General features: G+C 35.9%; 2 protein-coding genes across 5 annotated transcripts in view; one reads left to right on the forward strand and one right to left on the reverse strand.

The window, feature by feature from the left end:
• ITGB3BP (integrin beta 3 binding protein (beta3-endonexin)) overlaps positions 1 to 16,775 on the forward strand; it is a 74,521-nt gene extending 57,746 nt beyond the window's left edge. The window contains exons 5-10 of one of the 4 annotated variants that reach the window (XR_001001634.1): positions 2,914 to 2,992; positions 3,404 to 3,497; positions 3,905 to 3,961; positions 9,882 to 9,931; positions 10,624 to 10,674; positions 16,439 to 16,775. Coding sequence is in view for 3 of the 4 variants with exons in the window: in XM_011940909.1 (XP_011796299.1) it covers positions 2,914 to 2,992; positions 3,404 to 3,497; positions 3,905 to 3,961; positions 6,113 to 6,201 (319 nt within the window). In the remaining variant the exon portion in view is untranslated. Of the gene's footprint in view, positions 1 to 2,913; positions 2,993 to 3,403; positions 3,498 to 3,904; positions 3,962 to 6,112; positions 6,440 to 9,881; positions 9,932 to 10,623; positions 10,675 to 16,438 lie in introns of those variants that run through there. The other 3 variants (XM_011940923.1, XM_011940916.1, XM_011940909.1) reach the window with 3 other exon arrangements.
• A 3,529-nt stretch (positions 16,776 to 20,304) lies between these two features.
• ALG6 (ALG6, alpha-1,3-glucosyltransferase) overlaps positions 20,305 to 23,590 on the reverse strand; it is a 68,082-nt gene continuing 64,796 nt past the window's right edge. Inside the window, exon 15 of the mRNA XM_011940949.1 lies at positions 20,305 to 20,686. Within this exon, the coding sequence (XP_011796339.1) occupies positions 20,489 to 20,686 (198 nt within the window). The 3' untranslated portion in view covers positions 20,305 to 20,488. The remainder of the gene's footprint in view (positions 20,687 to 23,590) is intronic.

A 23,590-nucleotide genomic window follows, 5' to 3' on the forward strand; every position in this document is an offset into this window, starting at 1 on the left:
CTGTAGTCCCAGCTACTCCGGAAGCTGAGGCAGGAGAATGGCATGAACCCAGGAGGTGGAGCTTGCAGTGAGCCGAGATTGCGCCACTGCACTCCAGCCTTGGTGAGAGAGCAAGACTCCGTCTCAAAGAAAAAAGATAAAGGATTTGGTCCAATTTAATCTAGTCAGAGGCAAATCTATTTGAGAAAAAAATAGTATTCTGTAAAATATGAATGGCACCAGTGATGATACTTTTACTCACCAACTTGAAAGAGCCACAATAACTTTGAAATTTTGTAATTTCATAATGAACTTGAGAAATATATTTTTCAGGCAGCTTGAAAAAAATGAAAGATTGTTGGTTTTCAGGAATACATAAATTAGTAAAGGAACATCAAGATGATATTAAAAACTAAGGGACTGTACACAAACCATAATGCTATGTTAGGGCAACAAAGTGGAATTTGAACCATGTATTGAAAATACAGAAAAGGGCTCTCAATAGCAATGCAAATCTACTTTTCAGCACAAGTAGGATGTTTATGAGAATTCCATTTTGTCTAGGATGAAGAAAGTGGTAGAATTATTTCTCCCAAAATCTGCTCAGCAAATAGTTTATCTCCAAAGATTATGAAGGCTTCTTCAGTGACTCGGAAGATGTGGAAAAGAATGCCTTGAAAAAAAAGGATTTTTCAGGATTTAACAGTTGTATAACACTTAAAAAAACCATTCATGGGGATTTGGTTGCCTTCAAGGTGGGAAAAAGGTGATTTCGTCTAGGGAGAAGAAAAAGGAGGAGGAGAGGAAAGGGAATCAGAATAATAATGAGAAGAGCAATGGCATGTCTACTAGTCTACTTGATCCTGCAGTGGATACAAGTGTCCTTGAGAAAGCACCTTCAGCATATCAAAGATGTTTTGAAAACAACTTCCCCAGATAATTGATATTTAATCCATACAAGTCTCCAAGATTGTTAAAACAGTTTGTTTTAGCTTAGCCCCTCAATTACTATCTTAATGTAGGAGAGCTGCTAGTAGGTCCTTTGGGGATGCTACATTATACAACTTTTGGGGGCACCATTTACATCTAACTCCATGTAAACAGAGTCACTCAGAGACATTCAAGATGGCAGCCCTGCCACAGCCTTCCCACACAATTCCCTATAGGTGAACAGGGAGTACCATCAACTCTTTAAGATATGGAAGTCAGTTTGAAAAGACTCTAGTATTCCAGTTCTCCCAGGAAAGGGATGCAAGTTACAAGGCAATAAGCCCCTCAGATTCCTTCTTATAGCAAAGTAACTTAATTTGCCTCTACTTTGTACTCCTATGGCACTCAGTAGGCTTTGGCATCATATGTGAGAAGCTAGAGGATCCAGCCTGGGTGGGAGTCCCTTAAGTCCTTGTTTCTTCAGGTTTTTGGATCCAATTTGAAAGAAAAGGAATTCCTTTATGATACCATCTCTCAAACTGAGATTCTTCTGTTTAGCAGTCAGGGCTTCAGACCGATGACTTCTGATTGAAAATACATAATAAAGGAAAACTTTTAAAGAAAAGAATTCACCCAAAATTCCACTGTCCTCATAATTTTTAGCTTTTGAATAATGCTATCAAGTCTCCATTTCTTGTTTGCATACTTAGATAACATTTTACTTAATTGAAACTTACTGTACATACACATATATAAAAATTTTAACATATTGGTCTTATTTTTAATAGCACAAAAATGTCAATGAATGACACTGATGTAATCTTGAAAAAGCATTTAAATAGAATTTCTGGTTTCTCTCATAAAATCTATATGGATTTATGCTGTTTGAAACAGTACTCACTAGCCATACATGGCTAATGAGCACTTGAAATATGGCTAGTATGAAATGAGATGTTCTGTTAATATGTAAAGTATACCTGGATTTGAAAAAAGCATAAAATATCTCAATTTTATATTCATTATATGTTGAAATAATATTTTGAATATATTGAGTTAAATATTTAAACATTATTAAAATTATTAAAGTTTACCTTTTTTATTCCTTTTAATGTGGCTACTAAAAATTTTAAATTACATACATGGCTTACATTATTTTTCTGTCAGACTGTGTTAATATAGATTATCACAAACAGCTATGGGGTCTTAAAATTTGAAAAGAAACTAAAATTTTAACAGTAAGGGAATAGTTAAATCATTTTTAGCATGTTTACTAAATAGAATATTGTGCAGCCTTTAATATGTGGCCCCCCAAAATGTATATAATGTTATATTAAGTAAAGAAAGCACAGCCAGACACCATGGCTCACACCTGTAATCACAGTGCTTTGGGAGGACAAGGTAAGAGGATCTATTGAATCCAGGAGGTTGAGGCTGCAGTGAGCCACGATCATACCACTGCACTTCAGCCTGGGCAACAGAGGTAAACCCCATTTCTTTATAAAAAGGAGGAAAAAAAAGCATGATATCAAAGTTACACAATTTTTTTTTTTTAAACTAGGAGAATTTTTCCAAAAAGCTAACTGGAAATATATTGAATTCCAAGTGATATATATTGAATTCCAAGTGATGTTTTCCTCTTTTCCTTTTCTTTATTTTCAAATTTAAAATAAAGTCATGAAACTTTTTTTATTTTAAAAAAAGTTACTAGGTGATACTGATTCATAGACTCAGATCAAGGGAAATGAAGGAATGGTGGTGTACTAGTGTTCTCATTGTGGCATCGTGGAGAAAGGAACAGCCAACTATGTCTTCCATTCCACTGCTCAGTGGGAATCGGAAAGTAAAACTCCAAAAGAGGGGACAGTTGATAATATATATATTGTGTTTATAAAGAATGAAAGAACCTAAGTCAAAGGTCCTTTGAAAAGAGTTAAAGCTCTGAAAATGACTTGCCATGTTTAAATGCTTCCCCTTGCTAAGTACTATGTTTTTCTTTGTTACTAGATTGATGATGTTGCTATCTAAAGTTGAGAAATTGTCAGAAGAAACCATGACGATAATGCAAAATTTAAGTAGTATACAGGTTTGTATTTTTTCATACTTCTACCCTGTTTGAAAAGGATAAAAGGAAAGAGTGTCCCAGATTGGAGAATCCAATCCAGGAAAGAGTTTGCACAGAGTATGTTTGATTTACTTTTCATGGGAATTTTTTAATAGGAGAACACTATTTAACCATAATATTTTAGTAATATCTGGCTTTTCACGTTTAAATATAAATTTGTAGATTATGTTTCGTCTTTTTAGTTAATTATAAATTGTTTTTATTCAGGCATTTTAGGGCTTGAAATAGTTGGCCTGCCAGAAAAAGTTAAATATCCTAACATAGAGTTTAAGTTTTTCAAATGAAGGAAACAGTATACTGTATTTTCACTAGACATGTCAGTAATCTCATATGTGTAGAGAACTTAACTCATTCAAGATGGCTTTCTTGTAGGCTTTGGAGGGCAGTAGAGAGCTTGAAAATCTCATTGGCATCTCCTGTGCATCACGTTTCTTAAAAAAAGAAATGCAGAAAACCAAAGAGCTAAGTAAGAATTTATGAGTTTTCAATGACAGTAATTTTAAAGATAAACCTATTAATTTGTTTCAAATTTAAATTTGATAGATTTCTGTATATATACCATTACTGGACATGTGATAAAAATACTATTACCTTCTTTAAATAAGAAGCCACATGTCTTTTATCAGGATGTGTTATTTTGGGGATTCTTCTTGAATGTGAATGAAAAGAATGCACCTTGGAAACTGGTAGCAGGCATTTCAAATGTAATGCCCATTTTTATAATATATAATAAGGCATTATATTTTATACTTGGTACTTATAAATATGTATTATTTTGGATTTTTTTTTTCTCATGAAGTTGTTTGTTCCAAGTAATGAGAAATTCTCTATATTCTATGTTAATTCTTGACATGGGATTTTTACTTCTTTTAGTGACAAAAGTAATTAAACAAAAACTGTTTGAAAAGAGTTCAGGACTTCCTCACAAACGTAAGTAGTTGTGTTTTAGTTTATTACATAAAAAGATGCTTTCATCCCATTTTGCCAATTAAAACTAATCATCATGAGTCCTTTTTAGTGATTTTCTTTTTTCCTCAGAGATCCCTGTTCTGAAGTGTGTTCTTTTAAAAGATCATGAATCTCATTTGAAAAGCTTTATATTGCATTTAGCAGATGATACCTGATGAGATCAACTTCTCTGATTGAACTTTTTAAATGTCTTTTGAAATGCAATCTTCAACATAAGATTTAAATTTTGTCTTTTTATTAAAATTTATTTTTGAGAATACAGACGAATATGAGCAACAATGCATTAATATACTGCAGTTTTTAGTGTTGCACTAGAACCATTAAAAGTTACTTTCTAACCAGTATTCTGGAAACTTTCAGATCATTAATGGGCTTTGTTCTACTATGAACTCTTATGCCTCTGATCATTTCACGGTATGGAAAACTAAATAAACAGTGTTTAAGTTTCCATAGGAAGTACACATTCATACCTTCACACCTCAATAAGCAAAGTAATCATGAACTGTAAAATACTAAAACCTTTAGACTAATGTAAGACTGATTAATAGTACCTACATGAATGCCATTTAGCAATTTCTGCAGGTGGAATTAGGCCTTAAAATGGGTAGCCGTGTTTTTAGCCTACCACTTTTAAATACCGATGACTGCCATTTATTGAGTACCTATAATTACTATATTCTCGATACTAGGATCAGCAGATCTTTACAGCATTGTGGAAAGATAGCTACACTGTATTATCATTGTCATTATAGACAAGGAACGAAGATACAAAAAATGTTAAGTAACTTGCCCAAGACTTCTACTTAGGTAACAGAGCAAGGATTCCAAGCAAAGACCAGTCTGGCCTCAAAAACTCTGGTTATTTCATTATTCTTTGTTGTCCCTTCCTAAAACAAATGAAATCATCCAGTCATCCCAGCTTTCAGACTCAAACATGGCACATAATTGAAACTGCTTCAGCCAATCTGGTATGTTAGCCTGGGTTTAGAACCTTTAATAAGCCAGTGATGGGTTGGCAATGGGAAGTGCTGGGATTGCCAGCCAGTCAGATCTAAAGGCCAGCTGGGTCATGGCAGGGCTGCAGCCATGGCAAGACTCCTCCAAAGTTCATGTGGGAAGGGAGCTGAATAGACTTCCTGAGCTTTTCAGTTGAACAACTAACGTCTACTGTGATGCCAAGAATTTAAGAACATGAAAGGTAGCTCTTTCTTGGAAATGGCTTGGGATCTCTTCTTTAAAAAAAAAAAAAAAAAAAAAAAGGGCCGGGCGCGGTGGCTCAAGCCTGTAATCCCAGCACTTTGGGAGGCCGAGACGGGCGGATCACGAGGTCAGCAGATCGAGACCATCCTGGCTAACACGGTGAAACCCCGTCTCTACTAAAAACTACAAAAAACTAGCCGGGCGAGGTGGCGGCGCCTGTAGTCCCAGCTACTTGGGAGGCTGAGGCAGGAGAATGGCGTGAACCCGGGAGGCGGAGCTTGCAGTCAGCTGAGATCCGACCACAGCACTCCAGCCTGGGTGACAGAGCGAGACTCCGTCTCAAAAAAAAAACATAAAAAAAAAAAAGAAAAAGAAAAATTTAGAGACAAGATTGTACCCTGTCACCCAGGCTGAAGTGATGATTAGTGAAGTGGGATTACAGGCATGAGCCAACACGCCTGGCCTCTTGTGTCTTTAGTTGTGTAACTTGATTAGAATGTGTAACTGGGTTTCAGTGGTTTCAATCTCTCCTAACTGACAAGTTTTAAAGGATCACAGTAGGAAAGCAAAATGTTTATTATTTCCCAATTGGAAGAAATCTTGCTTCTACATATTCTACACCAATAGTGTGATTTCTTTAAAAATCTGTAACTTCCTAGAACTAATTAGAATTAGGCTTAACATAGTTTACTTTTGCAAACAGCTTTGAGAAATACGGAAGAGGAAAACTCTGGAATAAATAAGTGAACTGTCAATGCTAATAATGTAAAAAATTTGTTTAAATTTTTATTTTATTAAAATATTTTTCCTTCCAGGGGATACTTTTTTCATTTCCTTATGGCCATCTAAAATACATGAATTCATTGTGTATTTATACATGATCAGCCTTAAAACTCTTTTCTATTATTTTAGGCATTAAGGCTGACTTGCCCATGACCAGATTTTCCCAAAGGACTGAGTTCCTGCATAGAGGAGACTGTATGACTAAACCATGTTTGTAAATTTCTAATAATCATTGATTTAAATGAAAACTCAGTTTAAAAATATATAATACATAGTATCTATATAAGTATGTTATATATCAATGTGTATTCTATATAGTCATCGTCCAATTCTTTTTTTTGGCAGGAGCTACATTAGCTCTTTATATTTCCCAAGGTATTAAAAACTTCATTAGCTTTTCAACTAATTTGGGAAATTCATATTGCCTAAAAAATAGATTAAAGCTTATTTTTGTTGTAATTTGAGTTTGAGCTATATCCTGAGTGCTTTTCCTACCTCTTTCTCTGGTTCCTAACATACATATTAGTTTTCAGGGTTTTTTGTTTGGTTTTTTTTTTTTTTTGGTTAATGATTATGTTCACACACAAACATGCACACACATGTAAATTTTTGTAGTAAGCTAACAGCTTTTACCCTTTTCTGCTCATACATTCATTTTAAGAGGATTTTGCTAATTCTTTTGACATCTCAAACTAATTTGCTTTATATGTTCCTTATTTTGCTTTATTCTGGCCTTGAAATTTCCACTTTCTTTTATTTATTTATTTATTTATTTATTTATTTATTTTTACTATGCTATTACACAGAATTGTTTAAATTTTAAAATGTTTTGGGAGTTTCTCATAATATTAGAAAATAAGTAAAATAAAAATCATCCCTATAATATGTATAGGATTTATTAATTATGAAAATGAGAATAAGCCAATTACTTGTTTCACTATCAAAAGAATGTCCTTCAGATTCTTCTGGGTTTTTGGTGGGGTTTTTTTGTTTTTTGTTTGTTTGTTTTTTGGTCTTTCAGATTCTTACAAAATTTTCCTGGAATAGTTAAAGCAGACAATACCATGAGAATTTAAATATTTATGCCATCATTGCCTCTTCTAATTGGTCTTTTAGTTCTACTAATATTTAGTTTTTCATTTCAGTGAGAATTTCAGTTAACTTCAGTTACAGTCTTTATTACAGGAAGAGTATAATTGTAAAAATAACACTCTAGTATTTTAAATAAATAGACATGTGACACAGATTCTTAAGGCTTTATATAACTTATTCAAGAGAAATTTAAAACATACACAATAAAATTAAAAGGCACACTGAGATTTGCATAGTGTCATAAGAACTGGACCTGGTAAATCAGGGGATGCCTTGATGAGAGTATATGAATAAAAGAGGATCTCGTCTGCTATACACAGATTTCTTAAACAAAGGAAGGCTTCTTTCTTTCTTCAGTTACTTAGGAAATAAGCCTGATTTTGCTTTCTTCAATAACACTGGCTTTATGACTATTAGGAAAATAATGAAATGAAAGGTTCTTTTTGTGTTAGATTTGGATGTGAATTTTCATAATTATTTTAAATTTGTTATGCTGAAGATTTAAAACATATGACCATTCAGTGGGCCGATACAGATGGAATGTCACATTATCATCACATGGTGAGGCATGAAATTTATTTATTTTACATAATCAGCCTCTCCTTAAAACAACTTGTTACAGATATTCCTTAGTCAATAGATGGCATTCTGTAGTACTTAATATTTTCAGTTTTTTCTGAAGATACTAAAAAATACCATCATTGTTGGTCTTTGACTAGTACTTCCAATAAACAAAATGTTTTTGAAAAGAATGTAAGCAAATTGTAGAGCAGTTGCCAGGATATGAAATCTAGACACTTAGCTTCAGTCCAAAACATATTTTATCTGTTTTGAGAATAATTGTGTAGGTTGCAGTATGCATATTTTAAATGAAATGGAACCATCTGAACTTTACATTGTTCAATGTTTCAGCTGTTTGTAATAGAAAATATTTCAGAATTTCCAACTTTGGTCTGTTTTAAAAAGCATAATCTACAATGTTCCTGTTTTCTTTAGTTAACTTTCTGTATTCTTACATAGTAAAATTCATCTTGGTTATAGGATTTTAAGGTTATCAAATTCTTAGACAACAGGACAAATTTAAAACTCTTTCTGTTGTAACACTATAAAATAGTTTGATACTGCCTCTTCATTCTAACCACCCACTGAAGTATTTTTTAAACATAAAAATATGTTCTTTCCCCCACTCAGGCTTGAAAAAGTATTCATCATATCAGCCGAATAATTTCACTCCCAGAAAACTACTACCCTTTTAGTTTTCTATTTTATCTTAACATTAAACAATGTATTTTTTTCAAACAGATACTTCAATTTTAAAAGCACTGAGGTTTGAAGTTTAGACATGACGACTTTTAGGAGAAACAACAGAAATTCCCCCTATGCTTTAACATTCTGGATTTATCTGGAGATAAAAAATGGAGCCATTAATTTTGATAGCACAAATATACATTAATGTACAGCTATAGTCCTCAGCTCTTTATAGTGATTCAACTATCATGTATGCCATATGTGAGTTATAACCTTTCCTATTAATAATGTTAATGCTCTTGTTTTACACGATTTGTCTTTGTTTTGGGGTATGCATTTCATCTGCTAAAAATGCATACTTGAGATTTGTCTAGGATTTAAGTAAAAATAAACAGGTTTATTACTTTTCATAGCCTTTTAAATAACTTCTTTCATGATTTAAATTTTTTATACTTTAACAGAAGTATGATAGTTTTTCCTTCAAATAAAATCAGTAGAAAAAATTTTAAACTATAGATTTGGACTCACTTAATAGCAATTAGGTGTTTAAAAGGTGTAAATAACTTGCTATCAGACATTACAAATATCCAGGTGCTCTCTATGTGCTGATGACAACAAAATTGAAAAGAAAGACTATAATAATTCTGACTGGTTTTCTCTGCAGAAGATATTGATTATTTGTGTGTGGTGAGAGATTTGGAAAATTCAATTAAAGGAGTTGTGCAAAGGTTTCATAAATTTTCCTTCTACAGCGTGTACACAGACATTGTTGCGTATTAAATCAATGCAGCACTTCACAATATATTTTCTTTGAAACATAAAAATAAATAACATTTAAACAGTTCTGCTTACTACAGAAACAAATTTTATTTTCTGTGAAGCATTTAGTCATGTGCTATCACTGACTCATACACATTTGCCAGCTGTAACAAATTTTATAGACATTTTCCCCAGAGACATATCTCACATACTATGAATTTTTAAATGAGCAAATGGTGAAGAAGGGATGTCAGCAGTATAAAAATTGATCAGTTAAAAGATAAAAGCATAAGTAAAGAGATTTGTATGGTAGTCTTAATAGGTTTTATTAAATAAAAATACTATAAAAAGACAGTAATGAATAGACTGAAGACTGTTCTTGAGGTGGAGAAAAATTACTCTGGCACATTTAGTAGAAATTGGTTTTGTGTCACCTGATAGGTGAACTTTTTTTTCCCATTTTTAACTCTCAGAGTAGTCCAAAACTCCACAAAAAAAGAGTTAGATAAATTATCTAAGTGGTTTACATACTTGAAACACAATAAAGCAAATGTTTATAGTATTATATAACTAGTTATATAGTTAAAAGCAGGACTTAGTAATTATTAAATATTAGGTGATTTTTCCTCCAGCTCAGACCTCAGATGCGAGGAGTGTAGTTATTTTTATTCATACTATTCACAGCAAGTGCTTCAGCCCTCTGGAACCTCTCTTTCAGGACCCCAGAACACTTTGCTACCTTTCCCTCTACCTAGATTGCTTTTTTCTCTGTCTGGCAAACTCCTACTCGTCCTTTAAGGTCAGCCTCAGATGTCACAACCTCTGTGAAGCTCTCCCCAGCTCTCCTAGGTAAAGCTAAATTGCTTCATCTTCTAGGCTCCCACAACACTTGTCTGAATATTTTAAATGTATCATGTTGTAGTGCATTGCAATTGTCTGGTTACAGGACTCTTTCTGGGCTCCTCTTTGGTAAACAAACAAAAAGTCTTATCTATGTACTGTAGTCCCAGAGCCTAGCATAGAGCCTGGATAGAAGTTCCACATGCAGTGCAGCCAATGTGTGATGAATGAAAAGAACTTTTTTAAAAGAATTATCTTAAGTATTTTCAAATACTTATAAATTGCTATTTTCTTATCTCATTAACGTTTATTGCATGCCTACCATGTTCAGGCATTATTCTAGCATTGGGGACACACTGACAAACAAGGCAGACATAGTCCTGCCCTCAGGAGTATAGAATCTGGCACAAATAACAAGGCATTTTAGTAACCATAAAGAGTATACTAACAATGGTAATAAGCATGTATTGTAATAAATGTCCTGGAAGTTTTCATGATAAATTTGAAAATGTATATTCTGAAATAGAATCAGGCTGTCGGATGTTGCAATGAGAATTTATAGCCTCAGAGCTGCTATTAGTGTGAAACAAGACTTTAGGTTGTTTTAATTTCATTTTGCTTCAACATTTATTCTGCATCATATACTGTGGCAAGTCGCTTTGAATTGTTTTCTGAAAGAAAACCTTTCTTCTTTCATTTAGAATCATGTCATCTTGACAGCTATGAATTCCTTAAAGCCATTTTAAACTGAGGTACTGTTTCACCTTTCTAATTTAGTTTAACCTTGTGAAATTTCACTGTGTTTTGTTCAGGTGGAAACATTTTATTTACATTATTAGATTTGGTATTGTCTTCCTATAAGAAAATAGGGATATGAGCTTTGGAGCTTTAGTTGAAATTATATTAACTTAGTCTTATAAACAACAGGAGGGCAGTCTAACATCAGTTAGAGGCTGATTGGAAAAGAACTGTTGAGCTGACGAGGCTAACTTTAAAAGTCAGAGAGGACACATTTTTAACGGAGTTAAGGGTCCTTAATCATATTTCATATAAATAGCTAAATAGATGCTGACAAGTAGATTATAGTTTCTGTAGGACACATCTGACTGAACAAGATATAACTAGTCTGTTAAATTAGGAAATGTACTAAATTAAGTAAATAATTATATATTAATTAGTTATACCTTGCCTTCAGAACAATTCCTATTGATGCAGCAATACAAGTAAAAATTATACATTTGTAAATAGCTTATTGTAACAAATAAGCTAAAAGCAATATAGTCATGATATATTAGTGTTTAGCATACCTGTAACTGAAGGTTTATATTAAGAACTGACATGGACTGGGCATGGTGGCTCACGCCTGTAATCCCAGCACTTTGGGAGGCCGAGGCGGGTGGATTACCCGAGGTCAGGAGTTCAAGACCAGCCTGGCCAACATGGTGAAACCCCCATCTCTACTAAAAATACAAGAGATTAGCCGGGTGTGGTGACTTGTGCCTGAATCCCAGCTACTCGGGAGGCTGAGGCAGGAGAATCCCTTGAACCCAGGAGGCAGAGGTTGCAGTGAGCTGAGATCACACCACTGCACTCCAGCCTGTGCAACTGAGTGAAACTCTATCTCAGGAAAAAAAACAACAAAAACTGGCATTAGGGGCTAGGCATGGTGATTCATTCCTGTAATCCCAGCACTGTGAGAGGTCAAGGTGAGAGGATCACTTAAGCCCAGGACCAGCCTAGGCAACATAGTGAGAGACCTTGTCTCTACAAAAAAATAGAAAAATTAGCTGGGTATGGTGGCGCATGTCTATAGTCCCAGCTACTCAGGAGGCTGAGTTGGGAAGATCACGTGAGCCCACATGGTAGAGGCTGTAGTGAGCCATGATTGCTGCACTCCAGCCTGGGTGACAGAGCGAGACCCTGTCTCAAAAAAAAAAAAAGAATTGTTAGCTTACCAGATGTGTTGCCTGCTCTCTCTTAGGGAAAAAAATCAAAGCACAATTAAGGAATTATGTTCTATCTCCAAGATACTTTTCTTTGGAAATGGTATCTCAAGTGGTTAATATTAGCCTCCTGACAAGCTAGTCTTAATATTTGCAACGCATCTTATATAGAAAATAGTTTTTTTATGAAAACGTTTATTCTATTGTATGCAGTAAACAATAGCTTGTATTCTGTTTGCAGTGAGTAATAGCTTATAATAATAGCTAGTATTTATTGAGTACTTTCTGGTTTTTTTGTTTGTTTTTTTGAAATGGAGTCTTGCTCTGTCACTCAGGCTGGAGTGCAGTGGCACGATCTCGGCTCACTGCAACCTCCACCTCCTGGATTCAAGTGATTCTCCTGCCCCAGCCTTCCGAGTAGCTGGGATTACAGGTGAGCACTACCATGCCCAGCTAATTGTTTGTATTTTTATTAGAGATGGGGTTTCATAAAGGCCGGGCGTGGTGGCTCACGCCTGTAATCCCAACACTTTGGGAGGCGGAGGCGGGTGGATCACGAGGTCAGGAGATCGAGACCATCCTGGCTAACTTGGTGAAACCTCATCTCTACTAAAAATACAAAAAAAAAAAAAATTAGCTGGGCATGGTGGCGAGCACCTGTAGTCCCAGCTACTCAGGAGGCTGAGGCAGGAGAATGGCGTGAACCCAGGAGGCGGAGCTTGCAGTGAGCCGAGATTGCGCCACTGCACTCCAGCCTGGGTGACACAGCATGACTCCGTCTCAAAAAAAAAAAAAAAAAAATGGGGTTTCACCATGTTGGCCAGGCTGGTCTTGAACTCCTAACCCCAAGTGATCCGCCTGCCTCAGCCTCCCAAAGTGCTGCAATTACAGGCGTGAGCCACTGTGCCCAGCCTTATTGAGTACTTTCTATGTGTCAGCAGTGTTATAAACACTTTATACGATTCCATTTAATCTTCACAACAACTTATGAGGTAGATACAGTTACTACTTTTATTTTATAGGTGAGGCAATTGAGGCACAAAGGAGGTTAAGTACCTTGTCCCAGAATCACCTGAAACAAGGCCAGGATACTAAACCGAGTAGTCTGGTGCCAGAGCCTATGCCCTGCCACTACCCAGTAGTAATCTGTGAATGTCAGATTTCACTACTGGCCAAGGATTTTGTATCCTGTTAAGTAAGGATAATATATAAATATTATCCTTATTTGTCCTATATGTAATGGGATATATATGTATTTCATATGTATCTATCTACATACACCTATATTCATTCATTATAAGGTTAACGTTTTATAAAATTTCTGACCCATGAAAATCCCACAGAGAACATATTAGATGGTGATCATAGATACATCTTCACAGTTACACATTTAGTAAATGAACGTGCAACATTTAGTGTTTGATAGTCTGTAATAAACTTATAGGGAATTCAGAGTACCGAGAATAGCTTTGTGTTAATGGATTTTAGTAAAGATAACCACATTTTGGGGTGTTCTTTTGAGTCTTTGAGTAATACTTTCAAGAAACTGGGAAGAATTAAGGTTGAGCTACCAGTTAACTTCCCTTTCATTGAGAAGCAAGAGAGAAATGACAGTGAAATTAGGTGACTTCACCTTTGAGGCATTTCCCTCAGTTCTGCCTTTCACCACGTTTTCTTCTCACTTTGAGCATTTCCTTCATTATCTCCTTCATTCCCTGAGTTTTCACCTTAGTGTATATGGTTTCCAAATTATTATAGTCTTCTGGGCTATAAACCCACAATCTCAGCTGCCATACAGTGTCCCCCAAGTGTACTGATTTCATCATTTCCCCTTCAAAGTTGTTTTTTTCTTCTACATTTTTAGGGATTGTATCATTCCATTGGTCAAATTCTCTCTCTTTTTGTTCCCACATCCAAATGCTGCCAGATTATATTACTTCTGAGAATGGTTAATTCTACTTTCCACACCCACTGGTGTGGAACTCTTCCAGATTATCATTGTCCCTATTGTAACCTACTTGTCTGCTCTTTGGTCCCTTTCCCCTACAGCCTATCCTGCTACTGAAAAAATGTATGCTTTAGAAGATATCACTCCACCATATGTACGATAAAATCCAAATTTAAACTGACATTCAGGAGTCTCCCGGATCTGCCCACAGCTTACCTTTCCAGTTTCTTCATTGTGCCTTACTCATTCCAGATTACTTGCCATTTCCCAGACACCTTCCCTAGAAAGTGCCTTTCTCGTGTCCTTACCTTTGGTCTTGTCTACTCAGCCTAGCATGCCTTTTCCCTCATTATTGTCAAAATTTTACCTGTCTTCAAAACCTGCTTAGAATTCATCTTCTGCATAAGCTTCCCCAAATCCCTCTCCCCCATATTCTCCTCATTGCTCTTTTGTATATTTGTCATAGCTGCCTGACTGGTATGCATAAGGGAGAATGTGAATGAAACTCCTGATTTTGTCCTTATGCCCTAGAAACTTGACACCTAGTACTCCTGATATCACTGTGACCAGCTTCCCTACCTGCACCACAGCTCCAGCTCCAGCCCTCTGTTACACTTCAGTGATTATTCCTCTTGACCTGTAATGGTTCAGTGGGGAGGACTGTCCCATATAAATTCACTCCCAGAGCCTTTAAAAAGTGAAACAATGCTAGAATAAGAAAGTAAGGGTGACAGCAACCCAGAAGCCACAGCCAGAGTGCTAAGACCATCAAAAGATGGGAAGAGAAAAACATTTTGGCTAATGTTAACAGGGGATATTGGGATACTTTAGTAACAACGTGTATGAATTACTTGGGTAACACAAAGATGAGGCTTAGTATGAACAAAGCGCTGTGTATTATGACAGTTTGAAACCTAATAAGGACACAAAAACAATATAAGGCAAGTTATGATAAATGATACAAGTTCAGACTCTTCCAAGTTCTGACCAATAACAAGTACAAACAAGGATTGTGCATCCAGTGAGGATCCAAGTATCAGCTTGATAACCCTCGAAATGGCAGGCTCTCTGGTAGAAGCTTGGGGGTAACTAAGGTAGATTGCCTTAAAGCAGAAATGCAACCTCTTCTTTCTCACACTAAGTCTAAATCTTGAATTCTGTGCACTTCACTGAACCTAAAAGCTGGATCTTTTAAATAGACCCCCAAATCCATGTGATTCTAATGCTGTGAAGACCACAAGCCTCCCTTTAACATGCTTGATTGCAGGTCAACACAATAGAATGGGTTGGTTTCCCTACTACGTGAAATTAGGAAGTATGATAATAAAAAAGGTCCACTGGGATTGAGAGTAGATAGGGAAACTACAAGGAGGGAATTATTTGTGTAATGTTACAAGTAAAATGTAGACCAGTGAATGTTCTAGACTTTGACCAATCAAATTTGTCACACTTCCATGGAGTACAGAGGCAGAGTTGACAAAAGTTTCTTCCCCTTCAGACTGAGAAGTATAAACATTATTCTCTACTGTAAGTACCAAATGAAGAATAAGCAGTGTTACAGGAATTCACAGCAGACATAGATCACCTCAGGATGGGATTATCAGTTTGTTTGTTTGTTTTTGTTTTTTCAAGACAGGGTCTCGTTCTGTCACCCTGGCTGGAGTGCAGTAGTGCAGTCATAGCTCACTGCATCCTTGACCTCCTAGGTTCAGGCAATCCTTCTGCCTTGGCCTAGGATTTCAGGCATGAGTCAGCAGCCCCAGCCTTATTAGGTCATTTTTAAAGATCTTTCCCCACATGCCCTATGGTAATGTATGCCATCAGTTGCCAATGGCTGCTTCCTTCAAAGGCTTTCTCTCACAGAAGGGTTCTAAGGCTGAAGAGACATGAGCCTCTGCCACCACTAGGAGTCCCCAGAGAGACATATTCTGAATAAGAATCTGTCATAGTAAATACTGTCTTTTGGGCAGGGGGCAGCTGTTGGAGGGAACACCTGCTGAAAGGCCCCTAAAGCTTATAGACAAAGGCATGTAAATAAGTTTTCTGTAGGCCCTGTTGGAGTTTTAAAATTCTCTGAAAAGTATCTCCTGTAAGTATGGTCACATAAGGTGAACAATACTGAGTGCTATGTCTGAGTAGTCATATTGACAGTTACTAGTGAAGATAGTCAAAAAGCAAACGAGGCCGGCACGGTGGCTCACGCCTGTAATCCCAGCACTTTGGGAGGCCGAGGCGGGCAGATCACGAGGTCAGGAGTTCAAGACCAGCCTGGCCAACATAGTGAAACCCCGTCTCTACTAAAAATACAAAAATTAGCCGGGTGTGTTGGCACACACCTGTAGTCCCAGCTACTCAGGAGCCTGAGGTAGGAGAATCACTTGAACCCGGGAGGCAGAGTTTGCAGTGAGCCGAGACCACACCACTGCACTCCAGCCTGGGTAAGAGTGAGATCCCGTCTCACAAAATAAAAAATAAAGCAAAAGCAAATGAGAGGTTGCCAGCAGCATCTAACTAAACTAAGTACCAAATTAGATTGTTAATGGGTATTAAAATCACTTCTTAAGTCATGTATGAGGTGCATGTTAACTAATTCTTGATAATATAATTATCTTTTTTATCCCACAGGCATTAAGAAGAAATGCACTCACCATGAGCACCAACTTTTGCATCTGCCTGATCATATTTAAAGGAACAGAGAAATATTTGTAATTAATCTGACCAGTAAATACCAGCTCGTAGCAGTCAGCAGGTGCATGTCTAGATAAAATTTCTTGCAGCTAATTTAAACTTTCTACACACACCAGTAGATAATCTCAATGTAAATAATACATTTCTTCTTGACTCTTTAATGTAATAAGCCAACATGGAGAGGAAGATCTTGACTTATATTCTGTACCACATACACTTCTGTGGACTTTTAGCATTCGTGGGTAGACTTAATAAAGCATGTATAAAAGTGGCACCTTTGGTAGAATTATATATTTTCCTGAAATTCAGATTAAATGTAATGGTAAGTGGAATTAAGTACCAGTGTTCCCATTTAAAGCCCTAGCTGCTTATTAACTTACAGATTCTTTAAAAAAAATTTTTTTAAGATTTATCTAGTCTATTGTGTAGCCACTACCTCAGGAGTGAGTTTTTATTTTCCTATGCTTTTAGAGGAAAAAAACATTTTCAAAGTTTTAAAAGTTTACACCATTTGTAAAATATTAGAATGTATTTTTTCAGTATAAATGTTTATGAAGTTTTTTGAACTAAACTACACAGAGTACTGAATTTAAAGAAAAGACCATTATTAAGGGGCAATATGTGAGCCATTCCAAATTATTTTGAAATATTAAATTTCAGTTATTCTGTGGTGTTTTCTGTCATCATCATGTTTTTGTTGTCACTCCCAAAATAAAGGGGCGGAAGGAATCACAGAGTATGTTATCTTGATAGTGAAATTTATGCTTTTCTTGACCATTTCTGTAGGGAAAAACTGCTACTCCTTTGGGGTACTTGCCCTAAGTTTTAACAAAACTAGTAGAAAATATTACCATGTCATTTGAATATATCATGAAAAATAAAAACTACATGAAAATCTGAAACAAAATGTTAACAAATTAAGGTTGAAAATTTTCCACTGCATGCAATGGCACAAGCCTTTAATCCCAGCTACTACTCAGGAGGCTGAAACAGGAGGATTGCTTGAGCCCAGGAGTTGATGACCAGACTGGGCAATATAGCAAGACACCTATCTCAGAAAAAAAGAAAATAACTCACTTTCCACTTAGAGAAATTTTAGATTCACCTTTTTAAAATGAAAGGTTTTTTAAAACTTAATATAAATTATATAAATTACCTTCATTTATATAATTGAATTTATAAAAAAAATTATTTTCTTCATACTGTTTAAGAAATTTATTCTGATACAGTGCTTATAATAGGATGTTACCAAAAGTACACTAAAAAAGGATTATTCTAGCATTGAAAACTAACCTTAGGTTGCAAGCCAAAACATTTTATAAAGTAATCTATGTTAGGTAATACAGGATTAAGAAGTAGATTAGTTTCATATATAATCCAAGTTATATAGGTATGTGCTTAATGCTATTAAACCAGCTACTGTATGTTTGACCCCTTGATATACTAAGCTTTTGCCTTTTAGAACAGCTGGGTCTGCTGAGAATCATTTCCCAGTTCTTTTCATTGTAGATCAGATGACTCTCACTTTATCACCCTTGGAGGCCACATGAAGGACAAAGCAGAAAGATCAACGCACAAAACTAATGTTTATATGAGGGGAGGGGGAGTTGTGGGGGATATACTTGGCCCTGATCTTCCAATGAACATAACAGAAGAGAGACCAATTGAGACTTGGAAACCACTGTGTTACTTTAACCATTATTTAGTTATATCCTATCCGTCTCTTTCTTTCTGTTGAACAGAGAGGCTCCTTTGGCTGCCTTGACTTTTGTAAATGTTTCACTCAATTTGTTGCGGTTTATCATTTGGACAGAATGCTACATCGGGGATTTTTCACCCCTCCCCAAGTCCTCAAGGGAAAATGACTTCTGTATGCCTCATATATGATACATGCACATACACCCTATTCTCTTCATTTTAAGAAGGAGGCCTAAGTTTGTTGGCAGCTGAGAACACTGCATTTCTCAGAAGTGCCTCCTCTATCTAAAATGTACTTGAACGTGACTTTGAAGGGCTTATTTTTTGACAGGTATATTAATGAAGCAGGTGAGAAATCTATCTTTAATATTTTTGCATAACCTAAATATATTTATATGAAAATATCCCTATAGCCCTGAGTCTAGCTAAGAGCAATGCTTTGGAGTTGCCTACTTCTGTGATCCTAATTCATCACTGGGTATTTTTGATATTTTGCTTTTTTTGAGATGGTGTCTCACTGGTCTCAAGCGATCATCCTGTGTCAGCCTCTCACATAGGGACCACTGTGCCTGGCCTCTGTTTTTGGTATTTTGTTTTGGTATTTTGGAACCTAATCCCTCTAAGTTCAATGGAAACTCTTAAACTGGTTTTTAATAGATAGGAGGGATACTTATAACTGCTACAAGTCTCTATAAAAACTATAGTGCAAGTCAATATGATTAAGATTAAATCATCTGAAGAATGGTTTTATTTACAGAATTTACCTGTATGATACTTTGAATCAGGTGCATTTCATTTTACTAATATATATGTAATACTTTTCTTTCCAAATAATAGTTATTCTACTCCAATTATTTATAACTTCCTCATCATTTATCTAAGTCAACATTCTATGTTAAACACAAGTGTACTATTACAAAAAACATTTTTTAAAATAAAGCTACACTAGCCAGCCAAGATGCTGCTGACATTTGGGCACAGTGATTACAGATGGTGACCGTGGACAGCGATGTTCCTGCTGATTCGGCAGTGATTCAAGGCTACTATTCTGCGCTGACCTGCCCTTTGAGTCTTTTGAGAAAGAAACCTTTCTAGATTTTTGCTTTGTCTAAACCCACTTCCTTTATCAGATTTAGAAACTCATACCTTCTTACACCAGCCTGTGACTGTCCATGTCTAGAACCAGTTTTTTTCTGTATGTGGTTTGATTTGCACTATTTTAAAATATACCACCACTTAATATAGTTTAATGGCTATCTTCTGAAAGAAATATATTCCTTAAAAAATGTTGATGGGAAAATGATTATCTTTATTACAGAGACTAAAGAAAACATCTTTATATGAGAAACTACAACATGGATATGCATTGTTTTTACCAGTTGAAAACTATAATAAATATGGGCTTCTGCTAATATAGGTGATACAGTATTAATAGGATGGAATTAACATGAATCAATGCTCTGGCAGTGGTAACCTTGAACCACGTCATAATAATATATATGTATAATATAATGTTTAAACAGAATGATTCTGGAGGTTTAAAACCAGTGATTATGTGTGATTAAGAAGACTTCACTCAAACCACTTAAAGTTAAAACTTACATTTAAATTCAGGAAAATTCATTTTTAATTGTATTAAAATATGCATTCTCGCAAATAAGATCATGGTTTATTTGCCTTGTTAAAACAATCAAATTTGCATGTGTAATAAGGCATATTCAGACTTCAAACAGTTTAAATTGCCTTCTCACTAATTAAAAAGATTATCACAAATTAAATTCCCTAAGATATAACTTCTGCACAGTGAAATACACACTACTTGCATTCTAAAATGTAAGTCTGAATACCAAAATTAGTGTTTCCATTAAAAAGAAGGGGCTCAATTCTTCCATTAAGCTCACTATATGGTCTGATGAAGGAAGCAGGTTTAGACAAAGCAAATATCAAGAAATATTTATCAGTTTTTTCAAGACATTTAAAAAGTGCATTTCCTGAGTAAACAATGGGATTAAGGACATGTTTCTCTTTTTTCCCCATTTGAATAGCTGTGAATAATAAAACCACAATATGTTTTGGCCAAGCAGTACTTAGACAAGCTTCCATTGGTCTTTGGTCTCCATATACATTTATTTTGTGTAGACAACAATGACTTTTCACCATTTCCTTTCCTATGGTTCCATGGTTCTCAAAATGGTAATTTCATTTATACATAGCAAAAAGTTCACAAAACCTTTCAGCACTGTTCATATTTTCACATTTGTTCAGGAAACAATTTGTTTAGGAACACAGCTAGGTGATTTTCTTCTGATTTCTTCCACTTTTGGAATCCCACATGATTATAATGTTAAAGTATACCAAGAAGAACAGGAAGTTCAAGCAAGATACAAAACACACCAATACAGAAAATAAGTCCGGTAGTTTCTGAGGAGGATCCAGTGTGACAGTCATCAGCATCAGAAGCACCATAGTGATGACTGAGATAAGAAACTGCAAGGAAAAAAAGGATTACTGAGTAGTATAAAAGGTGAAATTTAAATGTACTGTGAACATTGACTTGTAGCTATTAAATAAGCAGAATTAAAGGTGAGGGTTAAGGGTCTAATTTATTCTGGTGTATCTCAACTTTGACTTCCTATTAGAATCATAGGAGAGGTTTTTAAAATCTCAATGCCCACATCACACCCCAGACCAATTAAATCAGGCCTCAGTACTTTTTAAAGCTCTCCAAGTGATTCCCATGTGTAGCCAAAACTTGAGGACCCCTGTCTTATACTTCCTACCAACAAGGCACTGAAGAAAGGTATCTGGGACAAATATTGATGCTAGTCAGGGTTAAATTTGTAGCATCCCCTGGGGCCCAACAGGATATAAAATTCTAAGCTAATGGGTACAAATATAGGTAGCTAGAAGAAATAAAACCTAGTGTTTGGCAGGTCCGTAGGCTGACTAGTTAACAATGTACATTTCAAAATAGCAAGAAAATAAGTTGAATGTTCCTAGCATAAAGACGTATTTTTAAGGTAATGGATAGCCCAGTTACCCTGATCTGATCTTCACTCATTACATGAATGAATATCACATGTGCCCCCAAAATATATACATCTATTCTGTATCAATTTTTAAAATTCTAAGCTAATCCTGAGAACCCATCTGTGAAAAAGTTTTCCATGGCAAATGGAAAATTACATTTCATATTCACTAAATGCTTTCAATGAGTAAAGCATATTAGGGCACATGAAAGAAAATGTGGTCCTCTGGCCTCAAAGAGTTTTCCATCTGCTTAGGAGAATGTTAAATAAAATCGCAAAGTCACACTGGCTTAAATACCAAGTGTTTTTTACCATGAGTAGTAAAAATAATTAGCACATTTACTGTAGTTGTGTGGTCATCAGTTAGTGTGGTCTTCTCTAGGCCAATGTGCTATACAACAGAACTTCCTGCAATAATGAAAATGTTTTGTCTGCACTCCAGTATAGTAGCTGCTAACCACTTGTGGCTATTGGGCATTTGAAATGTACTTACTGTGACTGAGGAACTGAATTTTTATTTAAATTTAATACGTTTAAATTTCTATATATGTCTAGTGGCTACCATACTGGACAGACTGGCTCTAGACTGAGCTCCTTTAAGACAAAGACCAGCAAGATCTTACTCATTTTATCCCTAGCACAGTACATAGGTGTACACTAGCAGTATAAATAAATGTAGAAAGCAAGTAGTGAAAAACAGTAGTGACTTCCATGAAGTGGGTGGGACACAGAACCCTAAAAGATGCCTTAACTGTTGGCTACATTATGACAATATTGGTAAGGTCTAAATACAGAGTAATGCAGTGATCATTCCAAATGGAAAAGCGAGGACAGGCGCCAAGAAAGCTCACAAGCAGATATAAACAAAGGCTCCCAGTGTCGTTAAAGGAAAAAAATTCCTGAGGCAACCTTAGTGGGAAGTGCAAACATCTGGAATGAAATCTTCAAAATAAAAGTTTCAAACTTAAGAAATATGGGACTGGTTGAAATGTCATAATACCACAATCTTGAATCAGTGTTAAACAGAACAAAACCCCTCTCTTGCTCCAACTATTACCCCATTTGTCTGCTCCTATTTACACCTGCTTCCCAAAACAGTTGCCTATAAACATGCTGTGTCCAGTCTTCATCCCATTCACTAGTGAACCCCTACCAATTGGGCTTTCACCCCAATCACTATGAAACTGCTATGGTCAAATACCCATAATGACCTCCAGTGTACTAAATCCAATGGTCAGTTCTTACTGCCTTACCTGATTTTCTCATTAGCATTTGAAATCACTCACTGAACCCTCTCACTGATAACACTTCATTCACTTGGCTTCCATGACATCATACTCTCCTGGTTCACTCCTACCTCACCCAGTTAATTCTTAGACATCTTTGCTGGTTCCTCATGTCCCCTACCTCTGCATTCTGGGGCTTCATACCTATTCCTCTTATTAATCTATCCTCCTACCCTTAGTGAGTCATCCAGTAGCATGACTTTAATTACCAACTACATGTAAAGACTCAACTTCGTCTCCAGTCTGGCCCTTTCCCCTAAACCAGGGTTGTCCAATCTTTTGGCTTCCCTGAGCCACACTGGAAAAAGAAGAATTGTCTTAGGCCACACATAAAATACACCAACACTAACAACAGCTGATGAGCTTTAAAAAATATCGCAAAAAAACTCCAGGTTTTAAGAAACTACAAATTTGTATTGCACTGCATTCAAAGCCGTCCTTGGTTGCAGGTTGGACAAGCCTGTGCTAAACTCTGGACTCATATATCCAGGTACTCCTTAATATCTCTACTTGGATATTTAATAGGCATCTAAAACTAAACATGTGAAAAACTCTTGATCTCCCCATACTCCCCACTGTCCCCATCACACACAAAGTTCCTTCAACATGCTTTGCCCCCTTCAATTCAGTAAATGGCAACCCCACTCATTCAGTTATGTATGCCAAAAACCTTGGAGTCATCGTGAACACCTCTCTTTCACAACCCCAGCAATTCCTGTTGGCTCTACCTTCAAAATATATCAAAAATCTGACCATTTCTAACCACTTCCACTGCTACCCTGGTCCACAGCACTATCATCTCATGGATTCCATTATCCACAATCTCTTCTCCACATAGCTACCATAGGGGCCTTTTAAAGATGTAAGTCAGATTCTAGTCCCATTATAGGAAACTACACTGTTACCTCTCTAATCTTAGGTCTTATTATTTCTTTCCCCTACCCAGCTCCAATCACCATGACCTCCATGATGTTCACTGAATTTGCAGTTTTCTCTTCTAGGATGCTCTACCCTCAATTATCTGCAGTTTACTTCCTTTGGTTCTTTGCTCAAGAAAGCCCTGCCACTTTAAAATT

This window comes from Colobus angolensis, unplaced genomic scaffold, assembly GCF_000951035.1.
Source record: "Colobus angolensis palliatus isolate OR3802 unplaced genomic scaffold, Cang.pa_1.0 Scaffold102, whole genome shotgun sequence".
Classification (NCBI taxonomy): Eukaryota; Metazoa; Chordata; class Mammalia; order Primates; family Cercopithecidae; genus Colobus; species Colobus angolensis.